The sequence below is a fragment of the Cyrtonyx montezumae genome, unplaced genomic scaffold, assembly GCF_038088225.1.
Source record: "Cyrtonyx montezumae isolate F1298 unplaced genomic scaffold, pur_monq_1.0 scaffold_10, whole genome shotgun sequence".
Lineage (NCBI taxonomy): Eukaryota > Metazoa > Chordata > Aves > Galliformes > Odontophoridae > Cyrtonyx > Cyrtonyx montezumae.
This window is the reverse complement of record NW_027071826.1, coordinates 48,678,438-48,702,711: the sequence shown is the minus strand read 5'-3', so window position 1 is coordinate 48,702,711 and position 24,274 is coordinate 48,678,438. Positions and strand designations below refer to the sequence as shown.

General features: G+C 46.2%; 1 protein-coding gene across 3 annotated transcripts in view; it reads right to left on the bottom strand.

The window, feature by feature from the left end:
• Window positions 1-207: 207 nt before the first annotated feature.
• The window catches only part of LMO1 (LIM domain only 1), a 46,972-nt gene continuing 22,905 nt past the window's right edge, over window positions 208-24,274 (bottom strand). For all 3 annotated transcript variants that reach the window (XM_065755747.1, XM_065755748.1, XM_065755746.1), the window contains exons 2-4: window positions 11,750-11,963; window positions 2,350-2,475; window positions 208-641 (exon numbers count right to left, since the gene is read on the bottom strand). In XM_065755747.1, coding sequence (XP_065611819.1) covers window positions 536-641; window positions 2,350-2,475; window positions 11,750-11,963 — 446 coding nt within the window. In that variant the 3' untranslated portion in view covers window positions 208-535. The remainder of the gene's footprint in view (window positions 642-2,349; window positions 2,476-11,749; window positions 11,964-24,274) is intronic.

The window sequence follows — 24,274 nt, the reverse complement described above, 5'->3', positions numbered from 1 at the left end:
AATCATTAAGGATAAAAGACCACCAAGATCGTCCAGTCCAACCCCAACCCCCCCACCTCCCTGGACAGCCAGTTCTCACGTGTGGGACCCCCCTGCTTTAATTATGCCTGTCCCAGGGATGTCCGTATTCATGTTTAAAAAATGATCAAGCCCAAGAAATACAGCCATTCACCACACAAACAAACCACAGCTAAGATGACCAGGAAACATTCATAATTTTTAATTCACACCAGTAATAAAATTGCATTACATTTTTCATAAAATAAATGTTCCAGTTTATATACAGAAAACAGACTGTACAGAGCCCTCCCCCAGACCCCAGAAACTCACAAACATACAGGCAATGCAGTGCTCAGCTAAGCAGGCACAACTGTACATCTAAAATTGTAACTGCTTTGTGTTGGGGGTGGGGGGAAAGTACTACAATGTATATAGTCCTCTCTGGACCAGAATTAAAAAAATATTGCAGGCAAGCTGACAGACGGCTGGCTGCGGCCCAGCGCCCATCCACAGTGCTCCAGCTGAGCAGAGATCGCTATTGAACCTGGGACTCGAAGCTCCCGTTCAGCTGCCCTTCCTCATAGTCCATCTGACACAAGATCATGTTGTTCTTCAGGAAAAACTTGTCTCCCACACAGAACCTGGAAGAAAGAATGAATTAAGAGCTTTAATGAGTTTTGGCACCGGGTGATTTTATTACAGAAGGAAAGGATGCACTGGTTGGAGCAGAGGGCAGTGGGGCAGGCTGGGGCTGAGGCACCTGAGCGCGATGTCGCTGCAGATGGAGTTCCAGGTGATGTTACAGAGCTGGTGTGAGGCCTGTGCTGGTACCGTGCTTCCCCAGCTCCCCCTGGCAAGGAGGTATTTGCACTCATTTCCAGGCAAGGACTGGCTATTAAGTCCTTCCTCATCCCCTTGTGTACAGTGCTGAACAACAAATAGAAATTTCCTGATGGCTGGGCTCCTAACCTTTATCTTCATTGAGCGAAGGGCACCGCTCTCCATATACCATGTAAATTGTTCTGTTTGTATTGAAGTTGACAGAGAGGCTTGTGATATTTAACAATTTTATTTGACCATTAAGGTCAAAAAAGTTCCACATATAATATCGGAGAGGTGTAAATTGACAGCCCATAGCTTTTTCACCCTGCCTGCTTGCTGAAGAGTTATCTCATCATTTCCTCTAAAGATAAATAACGCCCTTTGATGCTGGTCCAGGGGACGCTTTGCATCCACCACATCAATGGGATGAGGACAGTGCAGAGCCCACCACAGCCCCCAGTGTTGGGTCCCAGCCCGAGCCCCATGGCTGGAGGGGGCTCTGAGCCCACTCTTCTCTCTCTCTGCTTTACTAATTCTGAAATTCATCTATTCTTCTGCATTAAAAAGCTAAAAATCAATCTCACTTCGAATTAACAGCTTTTAAGTGGAGAGCTGCACTGCGCACACACTCCTGAAAGCCACGTGCCCCACCAGCAGTTCAGTCCCCCTAAGAACAGACCCAGCTGACTGCATTCCGCTGCTCCTCATTATCCTGTGCCTAATAGAAGTCTCCAAAGAGCAATGTAGAAGTGACTCTTGCCCCCAGCTCCCCTGGCTGCCGCTTCCCAAACCTGGTCAGAGCGTGGAGGGGCCGGGAGTGCGTGCGGCACTGCCATGAACAGCCAGGGGTCCCCCAGGCCCCGATGTCCTGGAAGAAGAGCTGGATGCATATAGAAGGGCATGTCTCCTGCCTCCTGCAAGCCTGGATTTGAAGAACGAGGCTTATGAAAACACAGCATGCTCTGTATCAATATTAGATTTTGCTTGGATGCATTTAACGCTCTGTACACAGGCACAGCCTAAGGAAGCTGGCGAAGAACTAAAGGAGAGGAGCCTTCACCACCAAACCCTTTCGTAGCTGCAGAAGGAGATGGGTGCCCCATCCCAAAGGCTCCTGGGCATCCACCTCGGCAGTTCTCCAGGCTGACCTAAACTCGCGGCCCTCGCTTCAGCTTCCAGTGCCGCAGTTACAGGAACGCTTCCACGCCGCCCTTTGGGGCTGCAATTTCTAGAGGATAAGCCATAAAACTTTGGAGGACAACACCTAAAAGAAAACAGCTCCCACTTTGGAAGTGAAACCTCGGCCGCGCTTAGCCTTTGTAGGAGGGGTGTAGGAGAGTAAAGCGGGGCTTGGGGCTCCCGGCAGCCGCGGGCAGGAGCGGCTCCGGAGCCGCTAGGGGTCAGTGCCGCCCGCCGCCGCCGCGCCGGGAGCCGGGCACGGGCAGGAGCCGGCCCCACCGCCTCGGTGCTCCGCGGGCAGGGCAGTAAATGAGGCGGCGTCGGTGTGCGCAATAATCGCGTCCTTACCGCTGGTTGCAGAGCTGACAGGCGAAGCAGTCCAAATGGTAAACATTATCTCTGGCCCTCATCACCATCTCAAAGGCAGGGATCAGCTTACTGCAGGCAGCGCAATTCCCGGTGGTACCGAAGAGCCTGCCAAAGAAGCACGATCATTAGAAGCCATTTTAATTAAATGGTGGAAGGACTAATTAAGTGTAATTAGCGGTATCAAATACTGTATTGCACCAATAAATAGAAGTCGCGGTCTCCATTTCGCTGACCAACCAGTGTGCGGGAGCTCGGGCTAAAGCTGCCTGCTGAGCAGGCGGCGATCGTCGAGCTGAAAACTTCATTTGGATTGCATGCCCAGGGCTAATTTGCTGTCTAATGGAGAAAAGCATTAAACACTCGCAGCACAATTTTGGGGCTCACAAAATTTCAGTCAAAAGCTCTCCTTGCCCCTGCGGCTCTGCCAGCCCAGCAGGCAGCACTGCCATGCTGCTGGGGGAGAATCTTGCTCACTCTCTGCTAAAAACACAGAAGCTTGCTTTCCCTGGTGATGGGTACAGCAGCAGTTTGCAAAGCCTCTGGAGAAGGGTAAGCCCTGCTCCCTGGCTGTGCATCCCTCCCGGGAGCAGCTCAGACCCATACCAAGACCTGACCAGCGTGCTTTGCTGTTCCACTTCAGCTCCCCGGCCCTCGAGGACAGCCCCTCAGTGCTGAAGGCTCTGCCATTTTCATCTTGCCTTTCACTATCTGTCTCTCCAGATGTCTGCTGCAGTTACAGCTCCCGCCAGGGACTCAGTCAAGACAGCAGTGTCCTCCCCCCGGCCCCATCTTGGAGCCATCCCCACCAACCCGCAGACCACCGCTGCACAGAGCAGCCATGGTGCGAATCAGCAGACCGACAGCACCACGTCAGTGTGCATGTGGTCAGCTGCTTTGCTCTGGGGATGACAAATACCCTCAGAGTGAGGCAGGATGACCACTGCAGCCCGTTAGCCCTGCGTGTGCCACGCGCTGCTGCCCACAGACAGATGTGGGCTCCTGTCTCGTTACGAGCCATTGGTTCTGGCCAATTCCACAATGCACAGACCAGGAAAATCTATAACCAATTTCTAAACATGCAATTTGCCAAGCTGATCAATATTAATTATTACCGGCCAGTAATTGTGAACTACAACACTCAGCAATGTTATAGAAACCTTCACATAACTCCCACCCACACTGTGGCATGAAATCAAAGCAAGCTTGCTCCCCAGCTAGAGGAAAGGCCGCCCTTCTGTGTCAGGCACCAGTGGTCTTGCTGGAAAAAGCCCAATAGTGTCCTGAATCACAGAATGGCTTAAGTTAGAGGGGACCCTCAAAGATCACCTGCCCACAGGCAGGGCTGCCACCCACTAGATCAGGCTGCCCAGGCCTTATCCACCCTGGACTTGAGCAAGGGATGGGTCATCCACAGCTTCTCTGGACAGCTGTGCCAGCACCTCATCGCCCTCTGGGTAAAGAACTCATACCTAACATCCGACCTAAATCCGCCCTCTTTTAGTTTAAAGCCATTCCCCCTTGTCTATCACTATCAGACTGTATAAAAAGTCGGTCTCCCTCTTACTTGCAAGTTCCTTGAAGCAGCAGCATGTTTCCCCTGAAACTTCAAGAGTGCAAACCAAAAGGAAGCACTTGTGCTACTTGCATGGAGCAAGGAGTTGGACCCGATGATCCTTACAGATCCCTTCCAACTTGGGATGGTCTATGATACCATGGTGCAGGACGGAAAAGTTGCAATGGGAGTACTCGGTGCTCTACCCCTGAGACTCCATTACATGAGGACTGAAGGAGAAAACCCCAATTCTACAGTTCCAGCAGCTGCCTTGCCCTGCCAAACTCGGGCCACGCAACTGCCTGCAGGAGCCCCTTCTTTCCCACTGGCCATGGCTGCAGCAGCACGCTGGGAAACACCACGCCGAGATGCACCCGGCTCTGCACCCTGCAGTGCTCGGCCCCTGTCCAGTAGCGCTCACAAATCAGGCTCAGCACAGCTCCCCGCCCCCTCCCCTGCACAAGTGCCTCCCTTCAGCACAGCGAGACCTGACGGCTTTGTGGGGTTTTGTCACTGTCACAAAACCAGGCGTACGTTTTTAGAGAGCCCAAGTCACAGCAAACTCAAAAAAAATGAGCCCAATCCATTAGGCGGGGAGACTGGGAGGTTAATCCTAGATTTGCTCTGTGCCCGGTGCTGCTACGCGCACAAGTGTAAAATATCCATTATTCATTAGCATCACAGTTGTGTGGAGCTCAATCTAGATTAAACAAAATAAAGGGGCCCCAGACAGCACCATTTGCATTGTTAAGCAGGCGCTTTTCTTCAGCCTTCAAATAGGAGACTTCTCTAAATGGAAATGATGGGGAAATTTGGACAGATGTTCACTTAACTATTTAAACAGTTAGCTTAAGAAACATGAAAAATGTATTTGGCATCGTGTTCACCTGTCTCCTTTCAGGGGGCTGGGGGTGAACCAATTGTTAAACAGCTCCGACTGTTTGCATAAGATCTACAGCTTATGTTGCGTCCGGTTCAAACCGCGTCGCCTCCCCATGTCTGCGCAGCCTGGGTGCGCAGCCGGCCCAGCCAGCACACTGATCTTGTCCTCTTCTATCAAGTTTCACAGCTCTCCATCCCTGCCCTTCCCAACCAGTGAGCATTTCACACTTACTCCAGCACTCCCTAATTTTAATCTGCTTCTCAGAGAGCCGTTTTAGAGCCCTGTGTACTCAGCATGCTTCTAAAAATATGCTGTGGTTTGTAGCTCAATGAGCAAGAAATGAACATTTTCTTTTAATCTGCTCAAAGCAAAGCAAAATGAGCATGGACTTTTGCATTTATTTATTTATTTATTTATTTATTGCTTGCTTGTGACAAACCTGCCACCTCTGACCCCTCCTTACCCAGCACCAACTGGAGCTGAAACTCGAGGCGGGGAAAGCTTACCGTTGCTGGAGGAGGGAGCGGACGAAAACCCTCCAACACGAGCCCCATCTGTGGGTAAATTCAAAATAACCCCACACAAACCAACTGATCTGCAGCTTGTCCCCCAGGCACCTTCACAACAGATGCGATGCTCTCTCACACACTCGCATGCACGAAGTTCAAGTGCTTCAGAAAAATCTATCAGGAGATGCTCAGCATCTACTTACCAGCTTGGTGCCAATGGCTTAAAGGAAGCTGGAAATATGGAAGGGTTTAGCTCTGGAGCTGTTTTGCTGCTTCTAAAAACACCTTTTTAAAAACAAAAAACAAAAAACATCTCCCTTTTTGAAGTTAAAAGGCAACGATTTTAAAGCACAGATTTATTCCCCCTTATGTAACAGGAAGACCTAGCCAGCTTGTAAATAAGCACAGACTATGCAGATTTAAAATTTAACACAATTAAACTTTTACCCTGTGGTAGTAATTATGTTTAATGGCTCTTAGCCTGAACTTAACCACGTCTATTGTTGTCAGCCAGTCTAAAAGCAGGAGTTTGTCCAAGGACAATTTTCTGTAGTTTATAGGCACACTAAAAACCTCACTACACACTGTTCTCATTGGCCGCTGATGTCAGTGTGCATAGTAAAAATTAAAGCTAATTGGCATACAGGAGCAGCAGTGAATGCAAATGAATTAATGGGAAATGAGGAACGCTCTTGGAAGCAGCACGCAACGGTTGAAGGGTGCTTTATAGGTAAAGTCTTGTTTGGGCTCAAAAGTAGTCTTCTGCACGACAGCCCAGACTTCACCAGCTCTGCTCCCGAACTTGATTCCAAGCGTACTAAAGTCATTGGCACCCTGCAGGTTTGGGCAGAGAAGAAAATGGCAAAAAGTCCATATTGGAGGAAAACGGGAAGAAACCTCTCATAAGATGACTTTATGTTGGGCACCTTTTTACAGATTTTCTTCCTTCTCAAGCCAAATTGTGCCACTAGGCTGAACTGATAGCTCCATTATCTATTTCTGTCAGCTCTAGAAACAGCAATCTGTGCTACGAGGAGGGAGTCCCCGCTCCTCATCTTCCCTCTGGTCTGGTGGCTGCTACTTAGCAGCTGGCCATCAAGAAGGAGGGGGAACATCTTCCCTCGGTACAGAGTGAAAATGCTGGAGCTGCTGACTTCACTAAAGAAAACAAAAAAAGAGGAACGAAGGCAGACACATGTAAATAATGAATGCTACATGATGGATGGGTTGGGAGTTGCCTTTTTTTCATTTCTCTTTTAAGTGACACAAGTTCCAAATTAAACTGCTGAGTTGAGACTTAGAATTCCCCAAAAACAATAGGCTTTGTCAACAAGAAAGCTAATGACTACGAATTGAAAAAGATCTAAACACTTATCTACAAAGAAGTACCTACATTTTTACATGTAAGGATCATAGAAACATTAAGGTTGGAAAAGACCACTAAGAACACCAAGTCTGACCACCAACTCAGACCCACCATGCCCACTCTCCATGGCCCTCAGTGCCACATCTCCGTGTTTCTTGAATACCTCCTGGGTCGGTGATTCCACCACCTCCCTGGGCAGCCTGTGCCACTGCCTCATCACTCTTTTGGAAGAAATTTTTCCTAATATCCAGCCTGAACCTCTCCCAGTACAACTTGACATCATTCCCCCTCGTCATATCACTGTTACCTACGAAAAAGGCTGACTCAAAACTAAGTGCTAGAAAAAGAGGATGTCTTCACTTACAGTTTGAAACAGACCAACAAGTAGCCATTAGCAGCAGTAATTAATAGTTGTCCTGTCTGAGGACGCTGAAAATACACTGACCCCCAAGCCTGATTTGACCAGAGTACTGAACGTGGCAGTAATTGCAGGGAAGCTTGAACATCACTTGAAAAGATAAGAAAGATGAACTTTAAAAGCAACTTCAAACTTGAGGTACCCAACTTCCCTGTAATCAGAATTAGTGTAACAGTCAGCAAAAGCCCTCTCAATGGGCACTGCAGGGTACATACACACAAGCTGGGGCACCCTCCTCCTCAGGACACTGCTGTCCATGCTGTAGTAGGAGGTCATGTCGGTGGGGGCAGAGGAGGTGCATTTTGATACTAATGAAGCTGGTCAAGCTGTCTTCCTGTGATGCCTTCAAGTTCAGCCCCAAGGAACTTGCATCTTGCCTGCCCAAGGGTTTTTCATTCATGGGCTGCGTAACGGGAGGACGTGAACCACTCAGTATCACAGCCCTCTGGCTGTGTGACCGCACTAGCTCTGAGATCACTGGGCATAAACTTCAAGGTTGCTCAAGGGTATATGTTTCCAGCTGAAGAATGCATATGGATGTTCACTTATTTTTACTCCTTTTCTCTCTTCCTCTGTATTCTCACAACAATATTGTTAGTGGGGCGGGGAGCGCTAAACAGATAGAAGTCCTTGTCTTCCTCCCCTGTCCACCTTCCTGTGGTAGAACCGATGCCACTGACCCTAAAATCCATCCTGGCTGCCCTGACACTACTGAACACCTGGGGTACAGCATCCTCATGGGGGAGTATGAAAGCAGCAGTCAGCAAACTGCAAGTTTGAAAGCCCAAGGGGCATGTCAGCATTCCACAGCCAGGAAGTAATATTCCTCATAAGCTTTTCACCTCCCTGAGAGGTTGTGAAGGGGAAGGAAAAAAAAAAGTAAGCAAACAAACTTAGCATTGCTTGTTTATCCTGAAAAGCACGGGCTGTGAGAAACTCCTGGACCAGCTAACATAGAGAAAAAAAAAAATCTGTGCTTAACCATCACAAAGCAGAGCAATGCTGCCAAGACGCATTGTATTTTGAGCCTAATTAATCCTCCTTAATCTGTACAGACACCGAGCTCAGAAGTGGGGGTGCCCTATGTAGCATGCAAGTCGCTCCCTGTTGAGATGCAAGAGCAGCACTTCAGTTTAGCCACACTGTGGGCACTGGACAGACAGCACGTGTTCACCACACCGCACTGACACCTCCCCCGTGGCCATACTGGTGAAGTGGAACTGGGGAGTGATGAATTGCACCAAGAGCAGCACACAGATCTGTGCAGAGCCCCCAAGCTGCATGTGACGCCGTGTCCCAGAGCAGCCTCCTCTACAGCACATGCTTATCAGAAATAATTAGAGGTAGGAATGCTGGAACCGTGATTATGAAACAAATGGTAAATCTATTTGCTCAGATGAAATGTATCGAAAGCTACATCTCGGCACAGCTGGAGACTGAGGTGATACCGCAAGGATAACAACTCGAGATCCAATTTCATCTTTCATGATTAAAAAATGAGCAAGAAAGTGTTTTATGAAATGTGAAGGTTAACAAATGTTCCTTCGCAAGCAATGATGACAGTTTATCTTCTGAAACAAATGATCAGGCCATAGTCTGCCAGCGACTCCTGAAATACAGCGGGTAGGCTTCTCCCAGAAGCCTGTGTGCCCTCACTGCTCAGACACGTGCATTCCTGTATGTAAGAGCCTATGCCTCAGTGCCCCTGTGCCAAAGAGAGGGGTTTGCTGCCTGGCATTGAGGGATCATGGCATGGGCAGGCAGGTAGGCTAAGCCCCAGCACAGAGTGAGGAAAGCATGTTGTGCACACAGCAAAGCTTGTGATCCCAAACTGCACGCTTAGCTGGGGAGCGAATGCAAAGACACTGGTCTACAAAGAGACTAAGAAACCAATGTTCTCCTGGCCATTACACAAAAGCATTCCTTTTGGCCTTCAGATGAGAAAGATATAGAAGTCTACATATATGGGCTCCAAATCAGTCCAACCTTTAATTTTTCAAGTGATGGCTGACAGACTAAGCATCGGCATAATATGTGACACGATTACTCCAAGAGATGAAGAGGAAGTCAGTAAGTTTGACCATCCTCCAAAATCCTCGCGTCTTGGTGCAAGCACAGCGTGAAGAACAAAAACTTATTTTTAGCAGTGAGTTCTGCTAAAATTTGACGAGTAGAACAAATGTCATGAGTTGTTTAGCGAGGTGAAAAAGATGTGGGTTGAGGCTCTAAAACTATTAAAGGGAAGGAATTAAATATGATGAAAGTGGGTAATTCTCCAAGAAGGAAAATTCAAATTACCAGAAGTGAACTGACAGTAGAGAGGATGGTGACAGCAACTTTAGTTCCTTCTATTAATAGAACTAATAGCTAAAATTGAGAGAGAAAGAAATACTGTATGTGGAAGGCAACAGGAGATGTTTTAAGGTAAAAAGTAGTTTTATACTTCCATAAAGTATGGGATTGTATGGCATTACCCCTTGCTGCTGAATGTGTTCCACAGCAGCAGGAGGACAGAACCCAGTGGCACAGCAGAAACCTCCAAAGCGAACATCTACTTGAGTTTGCTCATTAGGAAGAAGACAAACCATCACAGCTGTAAAGATGGCCAAACAACTTGAATGCAAGCCAATGACTGTGTGGCAGAACTGATGCTCTTCCTTCCGACCCAACTCTTGGTTAAAATTTCCTAAAGGCTGTGACAACTACAGTGCACCTCCAGCAACAACAGCAAAAGTAAAATACTTCTAGGGGTCAAAAGTGCTCTATCAGACTATATTCAGATAGGGGAAAAGTACTTAAAGCAGCACATGAGATGCTTCTTGGGGTCTGCACTCCTGGCTTCTTGCCTGCCTCGAGCACAGAATTCTGGTGTGTCCCAAGAAGTCTTGCCACACGTGGCCCAGAGAGAAGATCACGGATTAAATTTTTCTACTTCCAAGCAGTATTCTTTGGATTAACCAAGGAATGAAAGGGATGCCCCTCAACTGCAGTGATAAAAAAGTTATTCTAAGTTTAACAGCATCGATAGTGCTCTATTTTGGCACTCTAATGCGTCTGATTTGATGATACGTATTATTTTTGTTATGAAACTAGAGCAAGCCAAAATCAATATGGTGCTCACTAAATGCATGAGACACAGAGTAGCTTGTGGATCCTGAAAAGCAAATGTAAATGGAATCACCACCCAGCTAAGAATTTCTAGTAGTATTCCTGTGACACGTAGAACAACACTGAGTATCTATCTTTCAGGTCAGATTAAAAAACATACATTGTTTATCAAGTGCACTTATGACAAAGTCTGGAGAAGTGATAAAGAGTGAAGAGGAGGATGACTGATGGCGAGACCAGGACTGCTTGGCAGGCTGGGTGCAAACAAGATATGTGTTTTAAGTAAACCATCTATAACGAAACACTCCAGAAACAAAGCAGCCTATACTTCCTGGAAGGAAAACTATTCCTAGAAGAAGCTCTTCTGAAAGACTTAGGGGGTTCCTATGAACGCGTTCCAACTGTGAACACAAGTCTTTGTGTGAAAGGATGTTTTTATACGCCACCTCAAAGAAAGGGAAGGTGGCAGCTCCCGTATGGCATCTATTAGATGCCTATCCTCTATTCGGCTCAGCTTTTTGTCTTAGAGAGAGAATCTCACTTGTAAAAGTTTTACTGAGAAAACTTTTACAAAAGATTTTCAGGAATATGTGAAGGACCTGATCACCGACTACCTAGGCACCCCCTGCATTCCAAAGGTTAGCTGGCAATGCACCTCCCTTTCTGAAACCAGCATAGTGGTTTGTGTTGTGCTGGCTGAGTTTGCACAAGAAATGTTATTAGTCCTTTAGGAAAATAAAAAAAAAACAAACAACAACACATTAGCTGGGGATCAAGTACACTCTTCCAGATGAAAACAAAGTAAAGCTTGGAGTGTTTCGCAGTGTTACCCTCATAAGAATGTTTGCATTAGGGCGGCTGCCTTATTAAAATTCATTTGTGTTTATCAGAAGTATTTTGTGGAAAAAAAACCATACACACCAGGCAAAAACATGTTCTGCTGTTACATATTGCAGACACATACTGACAGGGTAGCTCCAACTCAGAGATAGAGTTGGTCTCTGCAGAGTTCCTCATTAACAAAAAAAATTCTGAAGTTGATCTGTAAATTTGGAGTGTTTTGCTTCGTCTACTTAGCAAAGAGACAAGAGCCCCACGGGAGGAGCTTTACTGAATACAAGCACCCATAGGTCTATCTAAAAGCCAGCACTGAAAGCGAAAAGGAAAAGGTGAAAGCTGGTCAGATTGCAGAATCATAGTATGTTGGTCATTGTGCAGGAGCATACCACCGCAGACAGTCAAGAAGAATTAACAGTCTCCTCTTTACTTTCTTTGAAAGCACTTCTTGCTTTTGCTGGAGTGAAAGAGTAAAGTCACGTCCTCCTCCTAACTTGACCTAAAAACAGGATGTTACCTCCCTGACAATGCAATGCATGAAGCACACACTCATGAACCACGCTCAGAGAGGGAAGGACCTCCAGCCTCTCTGAGGCAGGGCCAGTCGTGCACACATACACATTTTCACAGTAGGGGCTAGGAAGACAAACAGCTGGCAGCGAACTGAGGTGCCTGGGAAGAGCCCACGCTACATCCTTCTATTTACCTCAGGTAATCTCTGCGACAAAGGATGAGATTTGCTTTTGTGTAAAGGGTTGATCCAACCTCTCCAAGACGACAGTCGCAGCAGGCGCACTTCAGGCAGTCTTCGTGCCAGTACTTATCCAGGGCCTTCAGCAGGTACCGGTCCTTGATCTTCCGGTTGCAGCCAGCACAGCCTTTCTGCTTCCCCTTGGGCTGTACGGATAACATCGGCACACCTGCAACACAACCAGACAGAGGGGTTAAAAGGCGTTCAGATAGGTGAGCGGGTTTCCTGCACTCAGGGCAGCACTGGGAGCAGCAGGCAATCCGTGAGCAAATTCTGCCACTGCTTGCACTGCAAGGGGCTCGTGCTGCAAGAAGGTGGTGGTCAGAAGAACTTAAATTTAATTTGCTGTCACGGCATAGGTAGGAATGTAACACCTCCAGGAATGCAGGTTTTTCTTTTTTCATTTATTTATCAACATTTTGCAGCAGACCCAACCTGCTGCAATTCCAGCATTTGTTTTTCCCTCATTAGCAGTGCCCTCACATCGCTAATTGCCCATGACAGATCAGAAGGGCCAAGCATGTGCATCCCCCCCTCCCGCCCCATCCAACACCTTGCCTGGATGTAGCTACAAGGAAAGGAGAAGTGTGAGTGCAAAGCTGGGGCACGCCACTGGTTTTCCTCCTTTGTAATCCCCACTGGGGAGACACAGGTTTAACCAACACAAAGCAGATGTCATGGCTGGGGTGGCAGCATCACTGGTTGTATGCTCTTACCCGAAGTTAGGCCAGTTCCTGTAGCAAGCTGGATGTCCCAGAAACTAACAGCTAGATAATGGAATTATTAACAGTCCCTTGGCCCGAGTGGAACAAGTCAGTGCCACTGCAATAAGTGACATTTGCTGCTTTCCTTAAAAGCCAGGGTGACCCGCTGGTGGTGGCTAATGCGCAGCCCATGTAAAACCCACCACTCGTACAGTAATAATTGCTTTGTCAGAGCTGCGAGCAGACGACAATAGCACTTAAGACACCTCCACGCCAACAGCGAGGCATCGATCCGGTTGTTATCAAAGTGGTCCCAGCAGCACGGAGACGGGTCAAGTAACATTGGAGAACTCTCCAGACTTAAAGAGCCCTCCTGCTCGTCGCTGCGGCACCGGCAAAATCAACACCAGTAAATTTCTGATGTCAGTGGCAAATACGCAATAATGAAGTGAAAACTTAAACCTATTTTTGACCTGCACACGTGCAACCCAGGACGCCACAAACGGGGGTTTCAAAATGCGGGTTCTGGATAACCAGAGCCATGGAGCCCTCCTGCTTCTCCGCCATTTCGGTTCCCTGCTCCTCCAAGCACTCCATTGTCTTAGGAGAGCCTTCCGCCGAGGAGGGGAATGCACCACTTTGATTTTCTTCTAATAACTAGCAAAGGAACAGATATATATATTTTTAAACAGTACCTTAAGCGAGGAAAAAAGCAATGTATTTGGTCAGCGTTCAGCAGGGGGCTTTCTAATGAAAAAAGGTACCATTTCAGAGATCATATGATGTTCAAAGCTGCTATTCCCACTCAGATAATAACGAGCAAGGTCAGCCTCTGCTGGTCAGGTTCAGTGTTTTGAAATTACATCCTGGTCTGTGAGGTTCCCTCTGCCGGCCCAGCGCCGCGGAGCACACACACCGGGCTGAGCGGCGGCCGCAATTAGCTGGTGAGCTGACACAGCAGGCAAGGCGTGAAACAAAATTTCAAAAACTGCCAAACTCCATCAGCACGGGCTGCTCGCACGTTTGCCATGTCATTTCCAAGCAACAAGAGAGCAGCATCTCAGAAGCTTAGCCCCTTTCGCAGTCGGAGGTGTGCAGAGAGAGGGCACAGCCAGCGCCAAACCCCAGTTTCCTCCTCCCGCCTCCTTCCAGCAAACCCCGAACAAGCCAGGCTTTGCAGGCAGAAGCTACCCGCAGAGCTGCTCTTCCTTTCTGGAAATTTCCCCACTGCAGAACCACAGCACTGCTTTGTTCCTCTGCCCAGATTTACTCCACCAAAAAGCACCAAGATCCCCAGTTCAGTGGGGTAAAACGGCGCTCTAAGCGGGAGGAAGGGCTCACCCCAGCCGTGTGCACCAAGAAGGTGAAGAGCAGCAGTGCAGAGCTAGGGAAATGGGTGGCTGTGCACTCACCTGCTGACATACATGATGATGAAGGCAAACACTGACTGACCAGTCACTACATTCCAAAAGGACCATCCAGTTGCACTCCATGGGGCTCACCATCCATCTCCATCTTTCCTTAGGAGCGGTGGATGAAGCCTTTCTATTCTTGGCTGCCTACGCTCCCTTCTTTGCCCTTTACAACTTAATAGACTTGCTGCTGGTTAATACAAAACAAAACCTGTTCCGAGTGCTCAGAGCTCCAATGCACATTAAAAAATTATAGACGCCACCTCTGGACATAGTGAAATTTATGGCTGTGTCTAAAGAGGCTGTTATTGCAGTGAGTAATCTAAACTTTACCTCCGTTCACAGGCGGGTGAACCAGCTGTAATCAGCCTGTATCTTCTCAGCTGGGGTCTTCCTGCAAAATTATTCTGCTGGCTTTCTAAGACAAGCATTCACTAAGCACACCCCCAAGTTTTCCTAGCCCGTTTCACTCGATATTTCTATTCAACAAGGCGATCAGCTGCAGCTCCTCTAAGGGTGCTGCTCATAAAGCCTCATTTCCAAGACAGCCCCATGACTTTTCTTATAGATGGTGGAACTTCTAAGTAACAGTTATCTGCAATGGACCTAAGGCATACATCTCTGCAGTGCTCTGGTACCTCTGAACGCGTAGAAGCTCAGCAACCTGATTTCTTTCATGCAACTCTAAAGGTTAATTGGTCTAGAAGAGATGTGGGACTGCTGGCTAACGACACATGACTGGAGGCTTCGCCGCCTTGCTGTTCTTTCTGCAGGCAAGTCCGGAGCAGGTGACACCAGCAGGGCTTCTCAGCCCCCTTTGGCACAGAGGGGCTGCAGGAAGCATTGCTGCCACTGCCTCTGTGGGATGGGATGGAGAAAGAAGCACCCGGTGAGCAGCGCCCAGGAGCTTGGCTGCAGGAGGACCTCCTCCAGCTCCCCCAGGAGTCAGCCGAGTCCTCCATTTGCCATTTATGACAGCTAATTAGTTATTCTATTCCAAATCTTTGCTTTAAATAAAAGAACTAATTATACACAAAGGTCAGTCCCCCACCTCCTGTGAAGCACACATAATTGGCTTATTTCCCCAACACTGTGTGTATGTTTTACACAATGCTTTCGGGCAGATGGCTTTAACTCTTTCCCTCAGCAAGTTTTCTTTCTTTTGTTCTGCTTTTGTTTTTTGTTTGTTTGTTTGTTGTTTAAAGTTTCCCTCTCATTAGCTACATCTCCCATAAAAGCTTGCTCAAAAACAAAGCAGAGAACTAACAAACACTAAAATCCACTCCCAGAAATGATTCTGAGAGCCTGCGAGGAGCTCTCACACCTGCACAGCACCTACCACAGCACGGTGCTGGAATTACCTCTGCCTGCTCCACCACCACCTCTTGCACAAGCAATGTCTTTCAGACACAGTTATCACATTTCTAAACAACTCCTCTGCCAAAGACCTCTATTACAAACTTTTTTTTCCTTGTTTTTTTTTTTTAATTAGCTTTTTTTTTTAGTTAATATTTTTTGTAACTCATAGAACTGATTCTTACAGGGCTGCAGCATGCCAGTGCTAAGAACAATTCTGGTTCCAAGACTGGTGTTTCAGGAGCTGGGCACTCAAGAGTTTCACTTGAGGGAAAAATGTTTATTTCTAGCGCAATGCTCTGTAAATGAGCTGACCTCCTTTTGCCTACTAACAAAAAAAGCAGCATTTGGCTGCAAAAGATGAAAAAGTAACTGAAGAGTAGGAGTAATCTTATTAACTCCTGTCTCATCGCAATAAATAAGCTGCAGTCTTGTGTCTTTTATCAGAGGATCTGGTATCATTTAAAAGCTTTAGAGTCCTGCATCACCCATTTAAGTAAATGCAGACAGCCTCTGCCAAAAAGACGCAGTGAATTTTCATTCCCTTAAAAAGAAGCTCCCTTTGTGTTCCCAGTGTTGTATTACTCACCTTCTATGAATATTACGCCCCGTGAAAGAAGGCAAACCATGCATTTCCCCTGAACTGAGCATGCTGTCCTGGGTGCCTTCGCTGAAGAATGATGGCCAGCAAGGTGAAGCTCATCATGTCATCAGTATATCCAATTAAAACATTACCTTTGGAACACTGAGTACTTGCAACTAACTGCTCATGAACGACCGTTCATCAAAATTATTCAACGAGTAACCACAATCTTTTTTCATTTCCAGTTTCATGGTGCAATACATAGTAGGTGATTTCTGCAGTGGCTGTAGCAATTCATTTGTGGTATTCTTTCTCCTGTGTCATTGCTGAATAAATTCCTAAATTCCCCAAGCAAGGTAAAAAATATATATATATACACACATACACACAAAAGGTAAGTACTTTAGTTTTAACTATGCTATAAATCCTCCTCCCAGTAGCATCCCAACTTTTGGGCTCTCCAGTTCTTTGAGAAGAAAATGACCCAGAATGAATCTGGGCAAAGCACACCTTAGGCTCTCATTTCCCACAGCAGCCTTCCTTAAGGGCTTACCTTTTGCTCCAACCTCACATGGAGAGACCCTGTTTTCAAGTCCTTTGCTCAGTGATATCCCAAATGACCATTCTTGTCACTGGAATCTGTACCAAAGCATGTCCTGGATTCAGGACACGAGGCTCAGGGTTAGGATCTAAATTTTCATTTTCCCCCGAAGTTCTGAGCATTCCAGTGCTTGGTTTAATTCTCTCCATTGCAGAGTTGCTCTTACCTGAGGACAACCTGTCACTGCAAGGGAACACAAGGCAGCAGGCTGAATGCAAACTCTAATAACTACTGCTGCAAAAGTTTGTATAAATCATTCCTGCAAGCAACATTTTCACCGTGCTCACAAAATACACCTGCCTGAGCTTTAATTTTTCATAATTGGCATATGCCCAAAGCTTATTCTTAGCACCTGTAATGTTTCAGTAAAATCTGTTTTTACTGTTTGAAGACCCAGAAACGGCATAAAAAAAAAAAAAAGGACATGCAGACTTCTTGTACCTTGAATCTTCACCATTTAGCACTCTACAATCTAGCAAAGGTCCTGATCGTAGGTGGCCAGCTCCCTTGCTCAGCATCTGTAGTAGAACGAAGTCTAGCAACAGAGAGAGTACTTCCAAACCACCCTCCCAGCAGAACAGTAACATTGCAGATGAAAGTGTGTACACTCAGAACGATGAGCCTGGAACTCTTCCCATACTCCTCACTACTCCATGCTTTGCAGGTGACCGCTGAGGAAACACTGAGGTCCTGACATTTCTCTTCAATGAGTGAAAGCAAACCAGCAGAAGACAAGTCTCTGAGCCAAATGATCAGAAAGGTAAGAACTCATCCCTTGCTTTTCAGCTCATTTAGGAATTGTCTGTGTGTGAATGTTAAATACAGAGTTGGGTGTCCCCTTCCCTGCCCAAAAAAGAAAACAAACCGAACAGAAAAACCTTCTATCAAGTTAAAATCCCAATGGGTGTTTGAGAAGCAAAACCTCAAGTCAGTTATTTCTACGCACACATGTAATAATCCACAGCTCTGACCTTCTGGGTAAAACTGCCATTCAACGTATTGCTGTCGCGGTTCCAATCGACATGCAAAGATGTGCGACGTAGCAGAGCTCAGCCTTAGCAGGGAGACATTAACATCACCCTGACAGATTCGACACACTGTAGTTGTGAATATTTTACGGAGAAAAGAACTATATCATTGCACAATCATCATCATCCTTTCTTCTGCCTCTTTGCAGACATATACAATGTCAACCTAAGCTTTCGGCAACCTTAATAGAATTTCAGTGCCCACTGCCAAATGGCCATTTGATGTTCTGCTCTGTGTACACTGATGAAGCAATCTGTCACAGCCCTTAATGCAGGCAATGATGACTATCCAATCTAAAGCTTTCGCAGGCTTAGAGAAATTTCTCAAGACTTTTGGAGCCTATAATCATTTGTGCAATACCACAAAAGAATTTGGAATCCTGGTGCTCCGTATTTAATGAAATATGAATAGACTCCTTTAAACATTTCTAGAAGAAGCCCTACTCAGGCCAAACGCATATTTTACACCATCAATCACTAGAAAGTTGTGCTGGCAACTCTGAACTAGCAAATGCTGTGGTGACTGCAAGTGATTCTATATGAAAGCATTGACCTCCAACCCAAACTTACCACAAAGCCAAACACTGATGCTTAGACGCCCTGCATAGGATTAGCACAGCAGCATCTTTACCACTGTAAATGCAGCAGGACTAAGCATTTATTTGAAAATTTTCTTCACTTCCAGGAGATGAGAAAAGATTCACCTGTAAGGAACACAGAGAGGGTCCCTGCACTTAATGCAGCCAAAGTCAGGGAGACAATTGCTGCCGACCTTCGGGAAGCCATGCAATACACCTCCCTAATGACTTAGAAAGATGCAGTTATCCTGGAAACCCAGGCTCCTCTCCCACTCCTAGCGACAGCAGACTGACCTGTCTGCTATTAAAAGTTGAAAGGAGCAGGGCAGGAAGGAAAGCTATTTCCTTCTCTTCTTGTTGAAAGGAAAAAACACAACACGCAGCCTTTTCCAGGACCATTTGCATGCTGAGCTGTCAGACCATGCACTTTCCATTAAAGAGATAGCATCCCTTTTCATAAGTCCATTTGGGATCCATTTTAGTGTTATCTAAAAATCAAATCTACATGGTAATCCTTTTAATGTACTCTTGACTTTTAAAAACAGCTTTATGTTCCTTCAGGAAATGTTTTAAGCCATTACTCAGTAATTACTACTCACCCATGAAAACACTGATCTTTTACAATATATAATCAGTTTGCTGTCTTAAAAAATAAAGCAGACTGGAATTTTTTCTTGTGATAGCAGCGGAGAAAAATCAAGTAGCAATGAACATCCTTCTTCCCCCAGTATTCTGTAGCAGTATGCTTTTCCTGCTGTGTAAGTCCAGAACGAGTGCCAAACAGTGTTTAGACCTGCACAGATTGTGCTGGATTTATCTGGATGGCACCTGCAGCCGACACAGCAACGTCCAGCCAATCTTCAAGGGCCTGAAATTACCCTGACAGTCCTAGCACCAGGCCCTAAAGGTTGCACTCCATCTCCCCAAGACTCCCTGTGCACTTGTGGAAGGGCTCAAGAGGGACAGCACCCTGACTTCCCTCTCCAGCATAGCCAGAGCGTGGACAAGGATGCATTCTGCCCAGCTGCGGCTCCTATCCATCTTCCCTTAACGCCATGAAGACAGAGAAGACAGCAGAAACAGAGGCTAACTATTTATAATGCTGCTGTTCTTCTCATTACTGAGGAGTAGACTAAGCCTTACTGAGCCACAGCTTGCTCCCACCAACAGCTTTCACCCCATTTCACTACAATTAAGACAGAGAAACTCTGCTGCTTGGACATTTCTCCTCTCAGTCGCAGGGAAAGGTAGGCAGACCCCAGCACAGTGCCGTTTGTTAAACAATTGTATAGCTGAAGTTGGCCATAGGTCTCCAACCAATTTTTGTTGTTCATAACCAACAAAGTCAGACCTCGCAATCCACAGTTGCCATTAACGCTACCTTCTTTACAAGGAATTACACTGATAAGAATTAAAAGTGGTTCCTTGGCTTTAGCTGCTGTATACTTTGAGGTGCTGTATAGATGGGAGCTGAGCGCTATTACCCTGAACAACAGAAAAGACCCAAGTAAGGGGACAAGATTGCATGGCGTATTTTTCTCTTTTGTTTCTTCTTGTGAAATGCCCCAGAAAGGCTTGGAAAACCCTGCTGCAATTCACCATAAATTCCAGAGTAAAGTGAGCTCTAAGGGTTTGGGGCAAGTCAGCGTGACATTTAGTTTGCACTAAAGCATCTTAGAAGTCATATGAAATATAGCGTAACAGAGCATATTCTACTCTATTAAGCATTCAGGAGCCTGGCATCGCAGTACTCAGAATACGGATGAGAAGTTGGAATTGCACAAGACATTCCTCCTCTTATGGCTGACCGCTGAGTTGAACTGAAGCTGATCCTAAGGGAGTCATTTTCATTAACCTGCAGTAGCTCTCTAATCCTATTCCTTGAATTTCAGACCACCACCACTACAAGAATTTATGACCTGCAGCCTGCACCTTGGATAGCGCTCACACTTCACTCTCTTCCTCCACGCGTCCTTCCCCTCTGGATCATTACCACCACTCTGTGCAGCAACTGATTCTCTTAAAGTGGAAGTCTGCTCCTCAGTGCAGTTATCTATGCTCCATTTAACGCTCACCAACATATATGAAGATGCTGACGGTTACACTTGGTTTAAAACAAGGAAAAAAATCACATGGCCTAGCCCAGCGTGCAGAACTAAGGGCTTCCTGAAGGGTTGTCCCGGAGCCTGAATAAAGCAAGTGTCTACTCACAGTTTGCCTCAAACCTCAAGCTAAAGAGAACTCACAAACTACTGACTTTCAGCTCTACAATCCTAACCTGCTGGCCAAGAAGCCGACTGGGCAGCCTGGCCTCCGCTCCGTTTTGGTGGGAGTCTTGCTTGTTTGGCTTGGTTTGTCCTCCGCCTCATCACAAGATTCCTGACTGCTGAAATGAACTCCTTCACCGAACTAATGAAATAAGGAGTCCAAAGTGCTTTGCAATCCTTTTTAGAAAAGCCTGTACCTCCAGATGAGACTCAATTTCACAGCATCAGGGAACTGTGTGCCAATGCACTGTACTGGAACACCGGGGCTAGCAGGAGCGGCAGACAACAATGCTAACATCAGGGTTATTTTAGATTAGAGCACTTCCGAATCAATTTTGGATTTAAACTTTTAAATGCACTCTCCAGAAGGAATCTGCTCTGATTGAGTATTTTCAAGGCTAATTTTCTAAGCTTGAACAAAGCTCGTTATTATCTAAGGAAAAAAAAAGCATCATTAACCCTTGCTACAAAGGCTGGGTCATAGCTCGAAACTAAGAGAAAATAAAGTAGTGCTGCAAAGGAATAAGACAACGTCCATAAAACTGCAGAAAAGAAACGACTACAGATACCATTGGGAAGAGATGTTTAACTGAGACCAGAAGTTGTCATGATATTTGGGACCTGGGGCACCTCTCCAGGAACATGCACTGCTGCAGGGGAAAGATGAACGAGCCGAACATCCACAGATGGATAGCAGGACTTTGCCACACCAGAAACCCTGTGGAATGAAGACAGCGCCTCAGCACGCTGCAGAAAGAAAGTTGTTGTGATGAGAGAAGGGAGCGTGTAAGACAGATGGGAGAGTAAAGGTTAAAGTTCAGACCAAAAGCAATTAAGACGGGTGAGAGTGCCCTGCAACTTGACACAGGTTTGCTTTGTATTCAGAACTTTTCACTACCATTAAGCATCTTAAGTTGTGTATAGAGAGATTATAATTAAAACCTGACAAGCTTAAATTAGCCATTTATAAAAGGTTCTGCAGAAAGCTTTTAAAGTAGACTAAACATATCTATTAAAATGGAAGAAAAGGAAAAAAAAAAGCCATTTTCAGTTACAATGGTTTTCCTCCCCAGATATCTCAAGAGATTAGGCAAATTTAAAGCCAAAGTTCTGCAATTGTCCAAAGCCACTGAAAGAGGGGAGGGAGAGAAAGAGTGGCAATTAGAAGAATTTGAAAAAAATTCTTTATTTAATAGGCCTCGGTCCTTTGGATGAACATAAATACTCCAGAAACCCCAGAGATCCCAATTTCCCTTTAGGACTTTGAGCACTTCAAGGAGCATTTCCTCAGGGTCAAAGAATGACGTTGGGCTGCCATAGGGCTGGGAAGCAGCTGGAGAGCTGCCTTTCCCCACAGTGGAGGGAGCATCTTCACCCCACACTGGCTGTTGGGATTCATTCCAAGCATGTCAGTGCTACACAATTCTCCTGTGAGTTCAAGAAGCTGGATCTAAAGAAAATTTGCTCTTTATTGGCTTGTCCACTGGTGTCAAGAGACACCAGGTAATTTATTCCGCCTCCAAAAGAAAGAATGAAGAAAGCCACAAATATTCCGATGTTTCAAGAAGTTCACAGACTATGAGTATCTGGAAACCAGGTTTGCGAGAATATCACAGAATTACAGAATTGCAGTGGTTGGAAAGGACCTCAAGAGATCACCGAGTCCAACCCCCTGCTAAAGCAGGTACCCCACATTAGGTTGCACACGAAGAAATTCAGATGGGTCCTGAATATTTCCAGAAAAGGACACTCCACCACTTTTCTGGACAACCTGTTCCAGTGCTCCATCACTCTTAACGTAAGGAAGTTCTTTTGCATGTTACTAAGGAATTCTCTATGTTCGAGTTTTATGCCATTACTCCTCGTCCTATTGCTACACATCACTAAGAAGAACCTGGGCTCATCCATTTGTCTCCCACAGTGTAAGTAATTAAGGGCAGGGCCATGCAAAGCCCACCTTATTACTTCCAAAATATATTAGATTCTGTCTTTCTCTGCCTCTTTTTTTTTCATAAAGCAAATGCAGTCCTCAAGGAATACGCTCCCCTTAGGCATCCAGCTGGGAGGGAACCAGAGCACAGTGGTTTCCCAGAGCACACCACCAGCCCTGCAATGTGCAGCTTGCTCTCCGCACACCTTTCTGCAAAGACAGCTACAAACATTTGCTTATTGAGAGCTGCTCAGCAGCCCTGCTTTATTCCTAGCTCTGATCGCTCCCAAGACCATGTCATCCCCTCTGCAACTCTCGTTTTTAAAGCTCTGGAGCAGATGCTTATAGGCACATAAGTACACAATGGGGATATTCACAGGCCACAGGGTGCCCTTGTCCAGACCTCTTGTAGCAGCCCGTTGCCACTGCTGAAGATTCAGAAGTTATGTGATTGCAGCATTCTATTTTTGGGTGAGAAAGAGAAGCAAGCAGCAAATACAAGAGAAGACAGCACAAATGTTATATGAAATACAGTACAGGCAGGAGTACAGTAGTTCTTCAAAGGAAGAAGCTAGCGCCTGGCCCTGAGAAAAATAATCAAGCTGTAGCAACAATGATCGCTCTAAACCCATGTCGTTTATCTGCAGCCTGCATTCATTGCTTCCACATACAAAACGTAATCCTTTTCTCAAATTTACTTCGACTCTACCGCACTCCGCATGGTGCCTCTTTTCAGAGGAGTGCCTACATTACCTAAGCCAGGGAAAGGAAAGTGACTTTAAAGCAAGCCATGATGAGGAAGGCAAGCAGACCTTAAGACGAATAATCTGTTGTTTCTAGTGCTGAATGATCTGCCTATTTTTTTTTCTTTCTGCATACCAACAGCATTTGAAGTGGTAAGGTACACAGAGAAATCTTAATTTATTTTGGTTCATCTTTATATACTGTCATTGTAGTCATTCTAATTCCCAGAGAAACAAAACTCTGATAAGAAAAAAACATCTGCCCCTGATGCAGCCCCTCATGGAAACATATGAAAGAGAATTTGCATCCTTCCTGAGTCTTCAAGCACTCACAACAGGAACTGGGTGAAAAAGAGGAGAGATCTGCATTCCAGCCACCTCAGAGTCCAAGTACGTGTATCCCAGCTCCGTTATCTGTGGCAGTAAATTTACAGCAACTGCCGAGTGTGGAATTGCCACCCTCCTTTCAGAGAATTAACCAGCAGGAAGACTTCCCTGAGACTTCTCACTTTCTGTGCAGGTTCAGCCTTATTTTCACTTCAGTCCCAAACCCGACACAGCTAAGTCTGACCTCAGCCACAATAAGCAGCTCAGGAGGAGCTGCACATCTGCACCGAAATCCAGCACCACCCAGGAAGCGGAAAGCAAGTTTCTCCTCCCTGTGTGGTAACACGACTGCTGCAGCATCATCCACTCCCTGTCTCACTGTGACTGCTCACAGCTACCTGGGATACAGGCTACTTTCCCAATGAAACTCCTGGCACAAATTCCTTCCCCAGTCTGGGGAGGACCAGTAAGGATCCACAAACCCAAGCTCCTGCTCTACTCTCTTATGAGCTCCATAACAAACTATTTCTAGAGCCTGGGCAATCTGAAATTTTGATCTTTTAAATATGCTTTCGGTGCTGGTGCCACGCTTCTTTTGCCTAGAAACCTCTCCATATTGGAACCACAAACAGCTGGAGGGCTGATATATGGCCATCTCCAGAGAGCAGTGAAGCCAACAGACGTCACACAGATAGTGCTGTTTAAATCAGGGAAAACACTTCCCCTAAATTAGCGCTCCAGGATGTCCTGTATTTCTGCAGAACGGGCACCAGGACCGTATTTACGATTTGCCCATCCCTCTCTTTGAAGACAGCCTTCAGCAGTAACAACAGTTCATCTGCTACGAAGGTCAAGGGCTCCGCCAGCCCTCCTGAGATCTGAGCTACTGGTTCCAGAGAGTCTGCCAGTATCAAACCTGACACTTGGATCAGTAGTTGCTCCCCAGGCATA